Source organism: Lynx canadensis, chromosome B4 (genome assembly GCF_007474595.2).
Source record: "Lynx canadensis isolate LIC74 chromosome B4, mLynCan4.pri.v2, whole genome shotgun sequence".
In the NCBI taxonomy this organism is placed as follows: Eukaryota; Metazoa; Chordata; class Mammalia; order Carnivora; family Felidae; genus Lynx; species Lynx canadensis.
The window spans coordinates 78,347,671-78,361,457 of record NC_044309.1 but is presented as its reverse complement, the minus strand read 5'-3'; the positions used below and the strand labels follow the sequence as shown (position 1 = coordinate 78,361,457).

The 13,787-nt window shown below is 55.0% G+C and overlaps 1 protein-coding gene across 1 annotated transcript; it reads left to right on the top strand.

Annotated features, from left to right (window-relative positions):
• Window positions 1-1,323: 1,323 nt before the first annotated feature.
• On the top strand, window positions 1,324-13,294 carry KRT82 (keratin 82). The gene is made up of 9 exons (XM_030322682.2): window positions 1,324-1,728; window positions 3,705-3,913; window positions 6,205-6,265; window positions 6,946-7,041; window positions 7,400-7,564; window positions 9,327-9,452; window positions 10,998-11,218; window positions 11,442-11,473; window positions 12,021-13,294. Exons 1-9 carry the CDS (start codon window positions 1,324-1,326, stop codon window positions 12,260-12,262), a joined length of 1,557 nt encoding a protein of 518 aa, XP_030178542.1. The 3' UTR covers window positions 12,263-13,294.
• Window positions 13,295-13,787: the final 493 nt, after the last annotated feature.

Sequence of the window (13,787 nt, the reverse complement as noted above, 5' to 3'; positions counted from 1 at the left end):
CCATTCTTAACCAGGCTTCTCTCCATCAGAGCAGCAGAGCATGGTGATGTCAGAAAGAATAGGATCGAATCCCAGCCTACCACAGATAAGCTGTGTGGTTTGGGGTACTTTAATTAAGTCCTTTAATCACTCGGCTCCTTACTTTCGTCATCAGTAAGGCAGAAACTGCTTCACGACGTCATCATACAATTAAATGAGATAATGGATGTAAGGCTTATGGTGGTCCCAGCACACAAGAAGCACCCAATAAGTTGCTATTATTATTATTGGCTTGATTTTGACCTGGAGAACAGCCAGTGAGGGAGGGAAAGACAGCTGGCCCCAGCGGAGGTCTCACTGATGGAACTGACAGAAAGGGAGGAAGGAAGAGAATCGGGGGGCATTTCAAACATCTCCAAAAAGCTGTGACCTGGGTGCTGGGGAGAAAGCCTGTATCCCGCATACACCTGAACAATTCCTGAGGGCAACAAATGTCCCCAGAAATGTCCTCAGGCCAGAGCAGACTCCGTCTACCTCAGGGAGGCCAGGGACGGGGTGAGGAGAAAAGGCAAAAGAGTAGTGACACAATAGTATTGATCTGATGGTTGACCACAATGCGTCCTTGAGGGCCCAGAGATTCTTGGGGAGAGATCCTTTCCTCTCCCCTCCTCAAGCACAAAGCATCTCCTCTGGAGTCCCCTGTAGGCTTTTTTTTTTTTTAACTAAATGAGCCCAAAGACAAGAGTCAATGTCAGGAGCCCTCGTGGCACTGAGTCGGAACCAGTACCCGCCTGGCCTGAGCCTGTTTGTGGAGGCTTCTCCCACCCCAAATCCTCCCTCCCAGAAAGCCTCTAGGATCACCTAGGAGCCCACGATGAGCCTTGCACATCAGCAGAGAGGCAGAAAAGCAGCCTTGGGGAAATAGAGCATCCCCAAGCATAGTTAATTTGGCCTCTAGTCCTGGGGCAACCGGAGGGTATAATTCATCCCCCACATATACCATGAAGTTACGTAAAGTCCCAACTCTCCCTTTCCTTGAGGCTGAGCCACCCAATATGCCCACCGTCTGGCTGGCTGGCCCCTTTCATCACCCCCATAAACGAGGAAAGGGGACACCAGCACTGCCCACTGGCTCCCTCCCTTTGCTCTCTGCTACCCTAATTATCCACCTTGGTACTTAGCTGCTGCCAACAGCCCAAGCTTATAAACCTGTTAATGGTGGTTTGGGCTTTGACCCTGCCCAGCCCTCCATCTCCCACCAAATAAAAGGGCAGAAGCTGGGCTGACTTGGTAACTCGCACCACCCGCTCTCCGGGCCAGCCACCTCTCTGCCCCTGTCCCGCCATGTCGTGCCGCTCCTTCCAGCAGGGCTCCAGGTGTGGCAGCCGGAGCTTCAGCTCGTGTTCAGCTGTCCTTCCCCGGATGGTCACCCACTACGCAGTGAGCCAGGGGCCGTGCCGGCCCGGGGGTGGGGGGGGCCTCCGTGCCCTGGGCTGCCTGGGCTCCCGGAGTCTGTGCAACGTGGGCTTCGGGAGGCCCCGGGTCGCCTCCAGGTGTGGCCTGCCTGGCTTCGGCTACCGCACAGGGGCCGCCTGTGGGCCCTCAGCCTGCATCGCCCCCGTCACCATCAACGAGAGCCTGCTGGTCCCGCTCGAGCTGGAGATCGACCCGGCCGTGCAGAGGGTGAAGAGGGATGAGAAGGAGCAGATCAAGTGCCTGAATAGCCGCTTTGCATCCTTCATCAACAAGGTAATAGGCAGGCCCCACACTCTGGGGCTGTGGGATGCAGAGAGCACCTTGTGTCGGGTCCAGGCAGGCAGGGACAGACCGGTGATGGAGAAGCCAGTTGATTGATTGGCTTTCCTGAACTGTATGACCGCTAATCGTTGAAAGCTGCTTACATCAGGCTCAGCACTAGACATCTCTGCCTGCTCGCTCGTTCTTTTTTCACGACGTCATTTCTCTCTCTGAATATTATCTGGTAACATCACCAAGGCTGCCTGAGGTCAGACTACGAGAGGAACTTCCAAACAATGACAGATACTGAAAAGAAAAACCAAGGAGGTAGATGAGGCTTTAACAATAGAGCCACCTTCTGGGGCACGTGGGTGGCCCAGTCGGTTAGCCATCTGGCTTCGGCTTAGGGCATGATCTCCCAGTTCATGGGTTCAAGCCCCATCCTGGGCTCTGTGCTGACAGCTCCGAGCCTGGAGCCTGCTTTGGATTCTGTGTCTCACTCTCTTTCTGTCCCTCCCCTGCTCACACTCTGTCTCTCTCTCTCTCTCTCTCTCTCTCACAGTCTCTCTTAAAAATAAATAAACATAAAATTTACGAAAAATACAAGAGAGCTGTCCTCTGAGTGCCTGAGCTGGCACGAGACCCTTGGGCCTGGATTTACCACCAGCAAAGGCCCAGGGTGAGGAGAAGATGGAGAAGTCAGAGCTGGGAACACAGGGAGCTAGCTGTCACCAAAGCCTTGTCTCTTTCGTCCTCAAAGCCACAGCTCTAGAAGACTACAGGGAATAATGGTGTGCTGCCTTTGAAAGGCACTGAACTGACCAAGTGGAAGTTCATGCAGCTGCCTCCGTACCTGTCCGCATACCCCAGGGAGGCTCTCGGGATGAAGATACATGCCAGGGGCTGAGCCAGCGTTTCTGCTGACCCCAACGTGTAGGGCAAAGAATCCTGGGTCAGCAGTCGGGAGGCCAGGGCCCTGGTGTCGGCCCTACTCCCGCCTGACCCCGAGGCCCCGTGCAAACCTCTCACTTCCCAGCCTCAGGGCCCTTGCTGCCCAGCAGGGAAGGGGGCCGTGATGGTGGAGAATCAAAGGTGGTAATACACATAAAAGTGCTCCAAAAAGAAACTTATTTCAGTAAATGGGAACTGTCACACTTACAGTTTTATCTTTAAAGCTCCTTAGGTTCTGGGCTCTGAGCTTCAGCAACATCACTCTACCTTCTGTAGGTCCGGTGACCAGAAGTAAGGCAACATTTCTTCCTCTGCAGGTTTCTTTTGAGGATTGGATGCCGTGTTCCCTCTGCCAATGGCTAATGGGGTGGCAGTGATCAGCTCACCCAGCTCCTACTAATCTTGGTTTCCAAGCCACCGAAAGGGAGAAGCTGGGCCAGCAGATCTCCCCGTTGCTGTGACAAGGATACTTTTTGGATGCAGCCACGCAGGGTGCAGCAGAGTCGGGGAAAAGAGCTTAGAGCCCTAGAACGAAGCCTTTAATCTGACCTCCCTGAGTGCCCCTGGGCTGTGACCAAAGAAAGCCTGGACTCCGAAGCATAATGTCACCAGCTGACATTAGTAGGAAGATTTCTGAAGTGCTTCCCATATACAATACCAAGCAGGAAGCTTAGGGCCAGGATGTCTCGGCCAAGGTTACCGGGCTAGTGGGAGATAGGCAGGCAGGGCTGGAAGGGGGACCTGTCCCAGGCCTCTTGGGACAGTAGCCCTCCCATGACAATATGCAACCCCTGGGTGGAAGGTGGGGGGGGGGGTCCTATAAGCTCCCCGAGGCAGGGGAGAGATGGAGATATGCTGTAGTGCCAGTCTACGCGGAGAGCCTCATCTGAAAATGTTAGCACACTGGCAGCAGTGTGTTGGGAGTAAGAGCACACACTGATCCCACCGCCCGTCCGCCCCACCACCACCGCTTCCTCTCTCCCAGCCGTGGTCCCCAGGCTCCCTGCTCTCCAGTGACAGCCCGTTCTTGGCGACAGGTGCGATTCCTGGAGCAGAAGAACAAGCTGCTGGAGACCAAGTGGAACTTCATGCAGCAACAGAGGTGCTGCCAGAGCAACATAGAGCCCATCTTCGAGAACTACATCAGCGCCCTGCGGAGGCAGCTGGACTTTGTGGCGGGGGACCGGGCCAGGCTAGAGTCAGAGCTCGGCAGCCTGCAGGACGCGCTGGAAAGCTACAAGAAAAAGTGAGTATGGCCCACTTTCGCCCTGCCAGGGGACCTGGAGCCAGCTACATAAACCACCTGGGCCTCAGTTTCCCCATCTACAAGATGAGAAGCCTAAAGCTTAGTTGATTAGGTGGAGGAACAGTGCAGTGGATAAGACAGGCAGGGCATTTAGACACGGCAGAAGCTCTGAAATGGTGTTTGCCTTCACCACCCTTCCCGCCACCTTCCCTCAGTTAGGCCCTCCTCACGTCTATGTGATACAAGCTCTTTCTTTCTCCTGCCTTCTTCCCGCGTTTCAGGGCTCTGTTCTACCACTCGTCCTGCCTTATCTTCCATCAGTCCCCATTCAGATCCGGAACTACTTCTTATTTCCCGAACAGGCCCCCAAACCCTCTTCCCTCCAAACTTTTCCTCCCGCTGTCCCTTCCCCCTGATAGGCCCCTCTCGGCATCTCTTCGGACCACATCCAAGCTAACGCAGCCCACAGTTCCTCTCGCTCCCCGACGCTCAGCTCCCGGACTTCCTGCCCACAGCTGGAAGCCACCACCCGTCGGGGCTCCACGTCCCCAGTTCTTGTGGTCAAGGTTATGCAGACCTGCTACACTCGCCCTCCCTGAGGGCAGCTCCTGGCCTGACTCACAGGAGAAGGCAGCTGAGAAGCAGATGTTAATTAAGGGTTTGCAGGCTACTAGGTCCAATGCCCGCAAGAGGCTTGAGGCCCAGATAAACTGCCTCACGGGCCCTAGGTGGGTCTATCCAGGTCTAGGGTCCCATGGGACCACATGTTGGGGAGGGGGGTTTGAGAGAGACACATTTCCATAGACAAGAGGCGGTGAAAATACGCTCAGAGCAATGGTTCCTAAGGGATGTGGGTCAGTGGAACGGAGCCACATGGGGGACACTTGTGCTACAAATGTCAGTCATATGCTTACTTGGTGCCAGACACTGTGCTGAGCTGGCTCCTTCCCTCACGATACCCCAGTCCGGCACAGACCCCCATGTACCCCCACCCACAGCAACAACAGGGTACAGGGCAGAAAGAGAGAGGAATACCCAGAGAGTGAGAGAGCAGGCAGGGCCCAGGGAAGCTTCCCAGAGAAGGTGCCATTTGCTTGGGGCCTTGATGAAGTTTCATTCCAGTTGGGTCTTCCAAAAGGGGAGTCCAAAGTAGACCCTAAGGAAGGGGAAGGGACAGGAGCAGGTGACAGGAGGGCCAGAGTGTGCCAAGTGACACAGGACAACTCAAGCAGACTGTGACAGGTGGGACATGGCAAGGCCAGCCCTCTCAGCAGGAGCAGTGCCTTTCTCGGTGGGTAAGACACAAGATGGTCAGGAGACATGGTTTGCATCACAGGATGAAGACTTTGGATTGGGAAGGTGGGGAAGCATAGGAGGAGTTAAATGGTGTTAACTCACAGCAGCTCTATGAAGCCGCACAAGTGTTCCTCTCTTGCTGTACATGATGACTGCGAGGCACCAAGAGGCCAAGTCCCTTACCCCAAATCACATGACTAGCACCTGACTGAGCTGGGGCTCACACCCAGGCAGCAGGCTCCAGCTTCCGGTGGCCGTGCTAAGGCCAAGCTCTGCCACCAAAAGGAAGGATGGGCGTCAGGAAGCAACGTGAAGCTTTTAATGGATCAGTGTCGCTCATCAGACTGAGTCATTCCAGCCAGACTGAACCTAACCCTGATTCCACTGCCCAGGGGGGCACTGAGAGGGCGAGGAGCTCCCTGGGAGCCTAGAGGAAAAGGTCAGGCTGTCTCTCCAGCTCTGGTAAGTGGGTCATTGCTACCTCTGCAAATGAGCTGCAGGTAGAGGCAAGGCTCCGAACTCTCCTGGAGGGGAGGGGCCCCGGGTCGGCTGCGATTTCAGTGACTGTAGCCAACCCTCAGAACAACTCAGAGAGGACAGCAGAACCAGCAGCAGACAGCCCACTCTGCACCACCTTCCCAGAGGAAACAACTCTGGGACGAAGTGGGCTTCCTCAGCAGCAAGATAGAATGCAGGTAGCCTTAAGAAGGACTTCCCAGAAGATGACTGATCATAGGAACAGGCTACTGGGGAGCAGGGAAGGAAGTAAACATGCAAAGTGGCTAAAAAGAGGCTATGATGACAACCATCTGTCCTGAGTGGCTGGAAGAGCCAGAGGTGTCCAGTGACAGGGACTGGACCTGGCGGTTCCTTAGGGGATTAAGCCAGTGAGAGGCAGATCTGTCCCAAAGGCCCCCTCCCTCAGGCTGGATGCCTAGGAGGCTTCCGAACGGCCCCAAGACAGACTAAAACATTTCTTCCTGCTCACCCGCCAGGTACGAAGAGGAGCTCTCCTTGCGGCCTTGTGCTGAGAACGAGTTTGTCGCCTTGAAGAAGGTGAGGGAGGGCGGCACAGGGACAGAGAAGGCCCCCAGAGCTGGCCCAGCCGGCCTTGCCACACTCGGCCCCTGACCGTGTTCAAACATGCGTGCAGCCCACCCACCCACCCCCAACAGGGTCTCTCATCCCTCAGCCCCCGGGGGCCATCCCCATTGACCCTGGGAAAGAGGAAGCCAGCCCCCACCCACTTCTTACAGAAGGGCAGCGATTGACCTGGCCTCCACCTCCCAACTCATGGGGGTCCAACCCGGTTAAGGGTTGTGTCTACACCTGCCCAAGAAGCTGGAGATATGGCGAATGCCAAATCAAAAGCAAAACAAGAACTGTGCCTCTAACCACAGAAGATAAAAACAATAGCAGTGGTTTTTCAGACAGATGCCTAGGTACTTTATGGCCCATGCCCTGCACGGTGGGCTTTGAGAAGCTGCATTCAGGGCTCCTTCAAAATGCACTCCCTCAAATCCTTCACCCTCAGGGTGCCGCGCCCAGGCATGGGGTCCTGGGACTGGGGCCCCTCCCCCTATCCTTGGCTCTGTCACCTTTTCACTTCCACGTGGGCCTACACATGGATCCCACAATGCCACCAGCTTGCCTGGGAGGTGGCCCAGTCGGTGGAGGGGGTGGCCTTCGCATGTTCCCCCGGCCCCAGGTTATGGCTGTCACTGCTCTGGCCGCAGGACGTGGACACAGCCTTCCTGATAAAGGCTGATCTGGAGACCAACGTGGAGGCTCTGCTCCAGGAGATCGACTTCCTGAAAGGCCTGTATGAGGAGGTACCCACAGCCCCGCTGCCCGCAGGTGCTCAGTCAGGGCCAGTTCCGTGGGCAGGACAGAGTAGGGGAGCTCCAGTAGGGACGGCCCCAGGCAAGCTGACTGCAAAGTAAGATGGGAAGGAATCAAGCAGACACCTTGTGAGACCCCCCAGAAGACACAGGGCCCAGACTTTGGCTCTTGGGTCTACGTAACTAGAAGGGGGACAAGGAAGAGGTCAGTGATAGAAGGCTCGGGACAGCCTTTCAAAGGGCTATGCAAATCTGCTATGGGAGAATCAGAGTTGCTTCCACCTCTCCCCCGCCCCCACCTTTATCCTCAAAACGCTCACACACTCCCATCTGGGGCCCCCACCCCCAGGAGATCTACCTGCTGCAGTCTCAGATCTCAGAGACCTCCGTCACCGTGAAGATGGACAACAGCCGGGAGCTGGATGTGGATGGCATCGTGGCCGAGATCAAGGCCCAGTATGACGACATTGCCAGCCGCAGCAAAGCCGAAGCTGAGGCCTGGTACCAGAGCCGGGTGAGGCCCGAGCAGGGCGAGGCCGGGGGGTGGGGCTGGGGGACCCCAGACCCCCTCTCCCCCAGGAAGTGAGTGAGGAGATAATGAAGGCAGAGGGAACCCCATAAACCCAGTTCCTGTTGTTCCTGCCAGGCCCCAGGCCAGGGCCCTGCAGAGCGTGTGGGAGGGGACCCCACAGACAGCCCAGGCCTGTCATCAGGGTGTCAACGCACCCAAGCTTTACCCACCCACGGACCTACTGCAATGTTCCTCTAAGCAGCATTCAAGAAACGCTAATTGGCAATGACTGCAAAGAGGGGCTGTGGGCACTAATGTCAGGGCAGGAGCCATCATTAAGGCGGCCCCAGACTTAGGGAATTAGGGGCTGGCTGGGAGGGAAGGGGATGCCCCCAAGGGCAACTTGACTTCACAAATATTTTCATGTCTGTCTCACCTGCCCTGTCTGAGAAAGGCACCACGCACTCATTCACTCATTTATTCATCCAGTAACTTCATTGCCACGCACTGTTCTAGATGCTGGATTCTAGCAGAAAACAGAATAGACAGCAATCCCTGCCTTCATGTCACATTCATCCCAGAGGCAGGGGCGGGGTGGCAGGTGCAGACAAGAAATGAGGTGAATAAGTACAGTGGATGTACGTTAGATGGTGACGTGTGCCATGGCGTTACTGAGGCATGTGGCACCAGGATGATGCTAAGAGTCACACCATCCCTGTCCTCAAAGAGGTTACAGAAATAGACCATCCACAGGTGACACGGGGGCTCTATGTTGCCATCAGGGGCACAAGCTCCTTCTAGCTTTTTATGCTGCCACCCTTAACATGGCTTTAATCCTCACGGTTGCCTCATGTCCCAAGAAGGCTGCCCTAGTGCTAACTTCACATGTTCATTCCAAGGAGGAAAAAGCACACAGGGCAAAAGAAGCATGCTGAATGAGTCATCTCCCACTTTAAACAGCTTTCCTGGAAGTATTACCCATAGAATTCATTATGAAAGGGCCAAGAAATATTCTCTTATCTGGGCTCACTGCCACCCCAAACAAAAGGAGAGTTCTGCTTGAAGAAGAGGAGAGTGGATATTTTTTAGACAGCTGCGGGCTTTGTCACAACAGCCAAACAACAAAAGAGCCAAAAGAGAGTGATATGTGCTTATCACTTGTTTTGCCTTCTCTACGCAAAATGCTCCCATCCATTATGTGCAGAAAATCTAAAGTTGGCTGCTTTTTTAATCTATAGATGTAGTTGATAAGACATTATTCAGAAATTGAATTCCGAGTTGCGTAGGTTTAAAAAAAAATGTTAAGCCAAAGTAGGAGGTAATATTGCATTTCGTCTTCAATTGTTTTGAAGGAGAATAGACAAAGGTACTCACCCTGGTGGTCTGTCCTCACTCCCAGATGTGTTAGGCATCCCAGGCTGAGCACAGAAACCCCTTCTCAGGTCCAGAGGGAAATCTAATAGGGAAGGAGCCCTCAGCAGACCCCCGGGGCGGGGGGAAGATGAGCCACAGAACAGCTAAAGAGAGAAAAGGAGAGCTTGGAGAAGCATTTAATAAGGCTGAAGGTTCAGGGCTGGGGAAGGAAATAAGGCGAAGCCCAGAAAAGGGCCAGAAATGGAAAAAGGAATGGGGGAGAGAGCAAGCATAAGAATCCAGAGAGCCCTGAGCTAGGAAACCACTGGAGAGACTCAGGACAGTGAGAAGGGGGGCTGTGAGGCGCTACAGGGTGGGCGTTGTGGCGTTCTGACCTCCCCGGTCCCGGCAGTATGAGGAGCTGCGGCTGACAGCGGGGACCCACTGTGACAATCTCCGCAACCGTAAGAACGAGATCCTGGAAATGAACAAGCTGATCCAGCGGCTTCAGCAAGAAACTGAGACCGTGAAAGCCCAGGTGAGGCCAGAAAGATCTTGTTTCGAGAGCCCCGTTAGAGGCTGCCCTGCCGGCTGGTCGGTGGGGGGGTGGGGGGGGGGGGTGGGTCGGCTCTCCCTGGGAGCATCTCAAAGAGGCCATGAACTTGTGCTGCCCTCGCTTAAGAGGGAACAAGCCCTTTCCACGAAAGCTGACCGACAGCAGGAACAGCCTCGGGAAACAGCGAGATCCCAACATAGGCTAGGCAGCCTTCGGTCACAGATGAAATAGCAAGGGTGCTTCACTAGATGGGGGCTTAGAAAAGATGCTCGCCATGGCCCCTCCCTACCCAAAGGCTCCAGTCCTAGGATCCTACAATTCATGACTCCCAGGAGTCCATACACGTGGCCCCACTCCATTCTCCTAGGCTGGTGAAGACCAGCCAGACACTCCAAATCTATCAGCCTCTAAGAATTTGCTCGGATCTCCTTGAGGTGTTATAGATGGAACTGGCCTCAGTTCTCTGGAGTTCAGCTGTCACAATCCTAAGACGAAACGCACAGCAGCTATGAATCTGGCACATCACCATGACTGAGAAGGAAACCTCCCTCCTCCTCCTGTGTGTCCCTTTTACTGTCACATTACTCCCACGCGCATGAAGTTGCTCTCACAGCCAATGCAGCCACCCCAGCTAGTGCCCAACAGTTCCATTCAACTCTGACACTACCTACCTGGAGAGAGGGTCAGATCCCACAGGGTTAGGGCTCAGTCCCACACAGCTGCCCTTCTTTCAGATGCCGATCGTGGGTCCAGGTTGTCCCCTGTGCTTCTGATCCATCAGCTGTAACTCGGAGGTTCCCATGACCCCCTCTTCAGGTTCCATTCGTTTGCTAGAGTGGCTCACAGAACTCAAGAAAACAGCTTGCTTATGTTTAGCAGTTGGTATAAAAGGATATGATAAAGAATGCAGACGAGCATCCAGAGGGAAGAGACACACAGGGCAAGGGAGGGAGGCGGGAAGGATCCAGAGCTTCCGTGCCCCTCTCCGGGCACGTGATGCTCCCTATACCTCCTCATGTACACCAACCTGGAAGCTGCGTGAACCCCATACTTCGGGGACTTTTATGGAAGCCTCCTCTCGTAAGCATGATCCATTATTAACTGCATTTCCAGCCCCTCTCCCTTCTCCAGTGAAGGCAGGGGGGAGTGGGGCTGGAAATTCTAAGCTTCTAATCATGGCTTGGTCTTTCTGGTGACCAACCCCCTATCTAGGAGCCATCCAGGACCCACCCAGAGTCACCTCATTAGAACCAAAGACATTGCTCTCATCCGGGAATTCCAAGGGACTCGGGAATTCTGTGTCAGAACCAAGGGCCAAAGACCAAGTATTAGAACAAAAGATGTTCCTAATGCTCTTATCACGTGGGAAATTGCGAGGATTTAGGAGTTTTGCACCAGGAACTGGGGCAGAGACCAATATACATATGTTTTATTATCTCACAATGGCCATGTTCTCCCTGTCCTTCTGAGAGTCAGCCTCAGGCTCCAGGGGCCCCCAGTAATGCCCTTCTGTGCCCGTTCCCCCAGCGCTGCAAGCTGGAGGCCGCGGTGACCCAGGCAGAGCAGCAGGGCGAGGCGGCCCTCAGTGACGCCAAGTGCAAGCTGGCAGGGCTGGAGGAGGCCTTGCAGAAGGCCAAGCAGGACATGGCCTGCCTGCTCAAGGAGTACCAGGAGGTGATGAACTCCAAGCTGGGCCTGGACATCGAGATCGCCACCTACAGGCGGCTGCTGGAGGGAGAGGAGCACAGGTTAGTCAAGGCGAAGCACCGAGGACGACGTGTTCCCCCGCCCTCTGGTCGCTGGGGCTACGATTGTGCGTCCTGCTAGTCAGGGAACATCCGAGACAGTGCATAATCCACAGGCCCTCCTCCTTAACATTGTCCACAGTGGGGGCAGGAGAAGGGTGCCCCACATTCATTGACCTTGTTCTCTGTGATGCAGTGACCTTGTGCCTTCTTCTTTCCACTCCAGGCTGTGTGAAGGCATTGGGCCGGTGAATATCTGTGAGTAGACCAGCACTCCCGTGGGGCTCTGGGGTTGTAGGGGCTGATCAACCCAACAAGGACAGACCACTGTCCTGCCCAGACTTCAGCGTGCCTCCCCCACCCCCAAGGAAGGGCTCTGTCTGCCAGGAGCTCCTGGGCGGACGGAGAAGCTCTACTTCAGGACCGTCCAAGTCTTCGGGAGTCAGAAGTAGGAGCTGATATGCAGCAGGGCCTCGGTGCTTTGGGGCCCAGACGCTGCCAGGAACCATCATGACAAGGAGATGCCTCTATGGAGGAAATAGTTCTGAAGCAGGCTCAGACAAGTAGAAACTGACAGCATGAAGCGGAGGCCAAGGCTTTGGGAAACAAGGAGAGGCAGAAGGGGGGCAGAAGGGGAAGAGGCAGAAGGCTAAGCACTTTTTATGGCTAGAGTGGGAAGTCGGTGGCTGGCACGGGGGTGTCCTTATTGGTGAGTGGCAGCAGGTGGGGGGCGTGGCCTGGTCTAGGGCAATGCCCTTCCAGCCACCCAGTGCAGGACCCTGAGCATCCCTCTCTGTTCCCACAGCCGTGAGCAGCTCCAAAGGCGCGGTCCTCTACGAGCCGTGTGTGGTCAACACACCCGTGCTGAGGACCGAATACTGCCCAGGGGGCGCCAGTGTCCTCAAGAGCAGCGGGGGCTGCAGCGTCGTGGGCACCGGTGAACTCTACATCCCCTGCGAGCCCCAGGGGCTACTGGGCTGTGTGAGCGGGAGGAGTTCTGGCATGAAGCTGGGGGCTGGGTGCGGCTCCTCCCGCCACAAGTGTTAGCATTGCCCCAGAAGCTGCAAGCCCAGCGACAGGGCGCTAGCCCCCAGCCTGGATGTTGTCCACCGATCAGCTGAAGACAAGGATATTCCTAAACCCCTTCCTGTATTGACCACACGTTTCCCTCCTGTTTTCACACTGGGAGCCGCCCCTCGGGTATCTTTAAGAGTCACCTTTCACTTGGCTATGTGCAGACCCTGAGCTAGGCCTTGGGGGTGGACACATTAAAGCTCTGCTTTGTGGACTATCCCCTGGAAGATTCCCTACAAAGCCAGTCTCCCACCCCCTACCCCTGGAAGTTCCCCACCTCCCTTACCTCTGGCTCTCACGCACTTAAGAAAAGAGAACTTCTTTTAACCCCCAGCTAACACTTAAGAAAAGAGAACTTCTTTTAACCCCCCAGCTAACACATGCACTGTCGTAATTATCAAAAAGAGGCACCCCCAAATCTCCCATTCTGAATTCCAAAGCCAAGTGCCAGCATTTCAGGATCACTCCAGACCTGTCAACGGTTCTCTCTGGTACACAGAATCAAGAGGGGGTTCTTTAGGGCAGTAGATTTACCTGCCCGTGTGTGCTAAACTCACACTATGAAAATACATTTTTTCCTGAACCGCATCGGCAGCTGATGGGCGGGGAAATGTCTAGAACAAGGGCAAGGGAACAAGGAATACTTACTAGACGGAGAGAGTCAAGACCTCTTGACTTGACAAGAGTCAAGGACAAGCCCTTCCCCCACCTTCTGTATATAGCCCTCCCCTCCCCACCCCATCTACCTCCAGTCCTGCTCCTTCTCCCCTTAGGTCCTCTTGCTTTGGGTCTGTTATAAATGTGTTTTCCTGGCTACGGTGATGTGGGGCTGCCCAGAAACTTGGAGGCTTTGGCTCAGGGGCTGTCACAAGGGGTTGTGCTGACCCCCTCTCCCCAGAGGCCCCTAGTGCTGCATCAGGCAGTAGCGTCACCCATCTAGGGAGCCACCACCTCTGCCATGAGCCTCTGGGTTTGTCTGTTCCCAATAAATGGACTGTTCACAGGCGGCAGGAATCAGGATTATTCCCCTTGCCTTGTGGGGTACGAGAAGGCTGAAGGGGAACCAATGAGCAGCCTTTGGGGTCTGGGTGCTGGGAGGCTTGGGAGTGGAAACCAAGGCTATTATACAAACGGAAAAGCTACCTATGAATAATTTGCGAGTAGCCTGTGGAATAAAGGTGGATCCACACAAATCACATTTAAAACCGGCATATCCCACCCCTATAGACTGTGAGTCACTTGCCTTGTTGAAAACCATGGCCTTATGCACATAGGCTTCCTCACCACATGGTCACCTGCACACCTCCTAGAGAAAGCCTGTGGGCCCCCTATCATAGCTACACTCAGTGGCCTCCAAGCCTTGGGCTCTGTGCCCCGCCCCATCCTGGACCAGTCTCTGTGCAGATCAAGTGATGGCCTGGGGACAGCAGTGCGGATGGGCAGTAGCCCACCCAGTGGGGAGGACCCCCTAGTCTCCTCTCCCTCCTAGGGAGCCCTA

What these genes read in the sequence shown, in the direction of transcription:
- KRT82 (XM_030322682.2), top strand. Translation starts at nt 1,324, where the DNA reads ATGTCGTGCCGCTCCTTCCAGCAGGGCTCCAGGTGTGGCAGCCGGAGC. An exon ending in TTGCATCCTTCATCAACAAG is followed by an intron (nt 1,729 to 3,704) that starts GTAATAGGCAGG and finishes TCTTGGCGACAG; the next exon opens with GTGCGATTCCTGGAGCAGAA. An exon ending in AGTTTGTCGCCTTGAAGAAG is followed by an intron (nt 6,266 to 6,945) that starts GTGAGGGAGGGC and finishes CTCTGGCCGCAG; the next exon opens with GACGTGGACACAGCCTTCCT.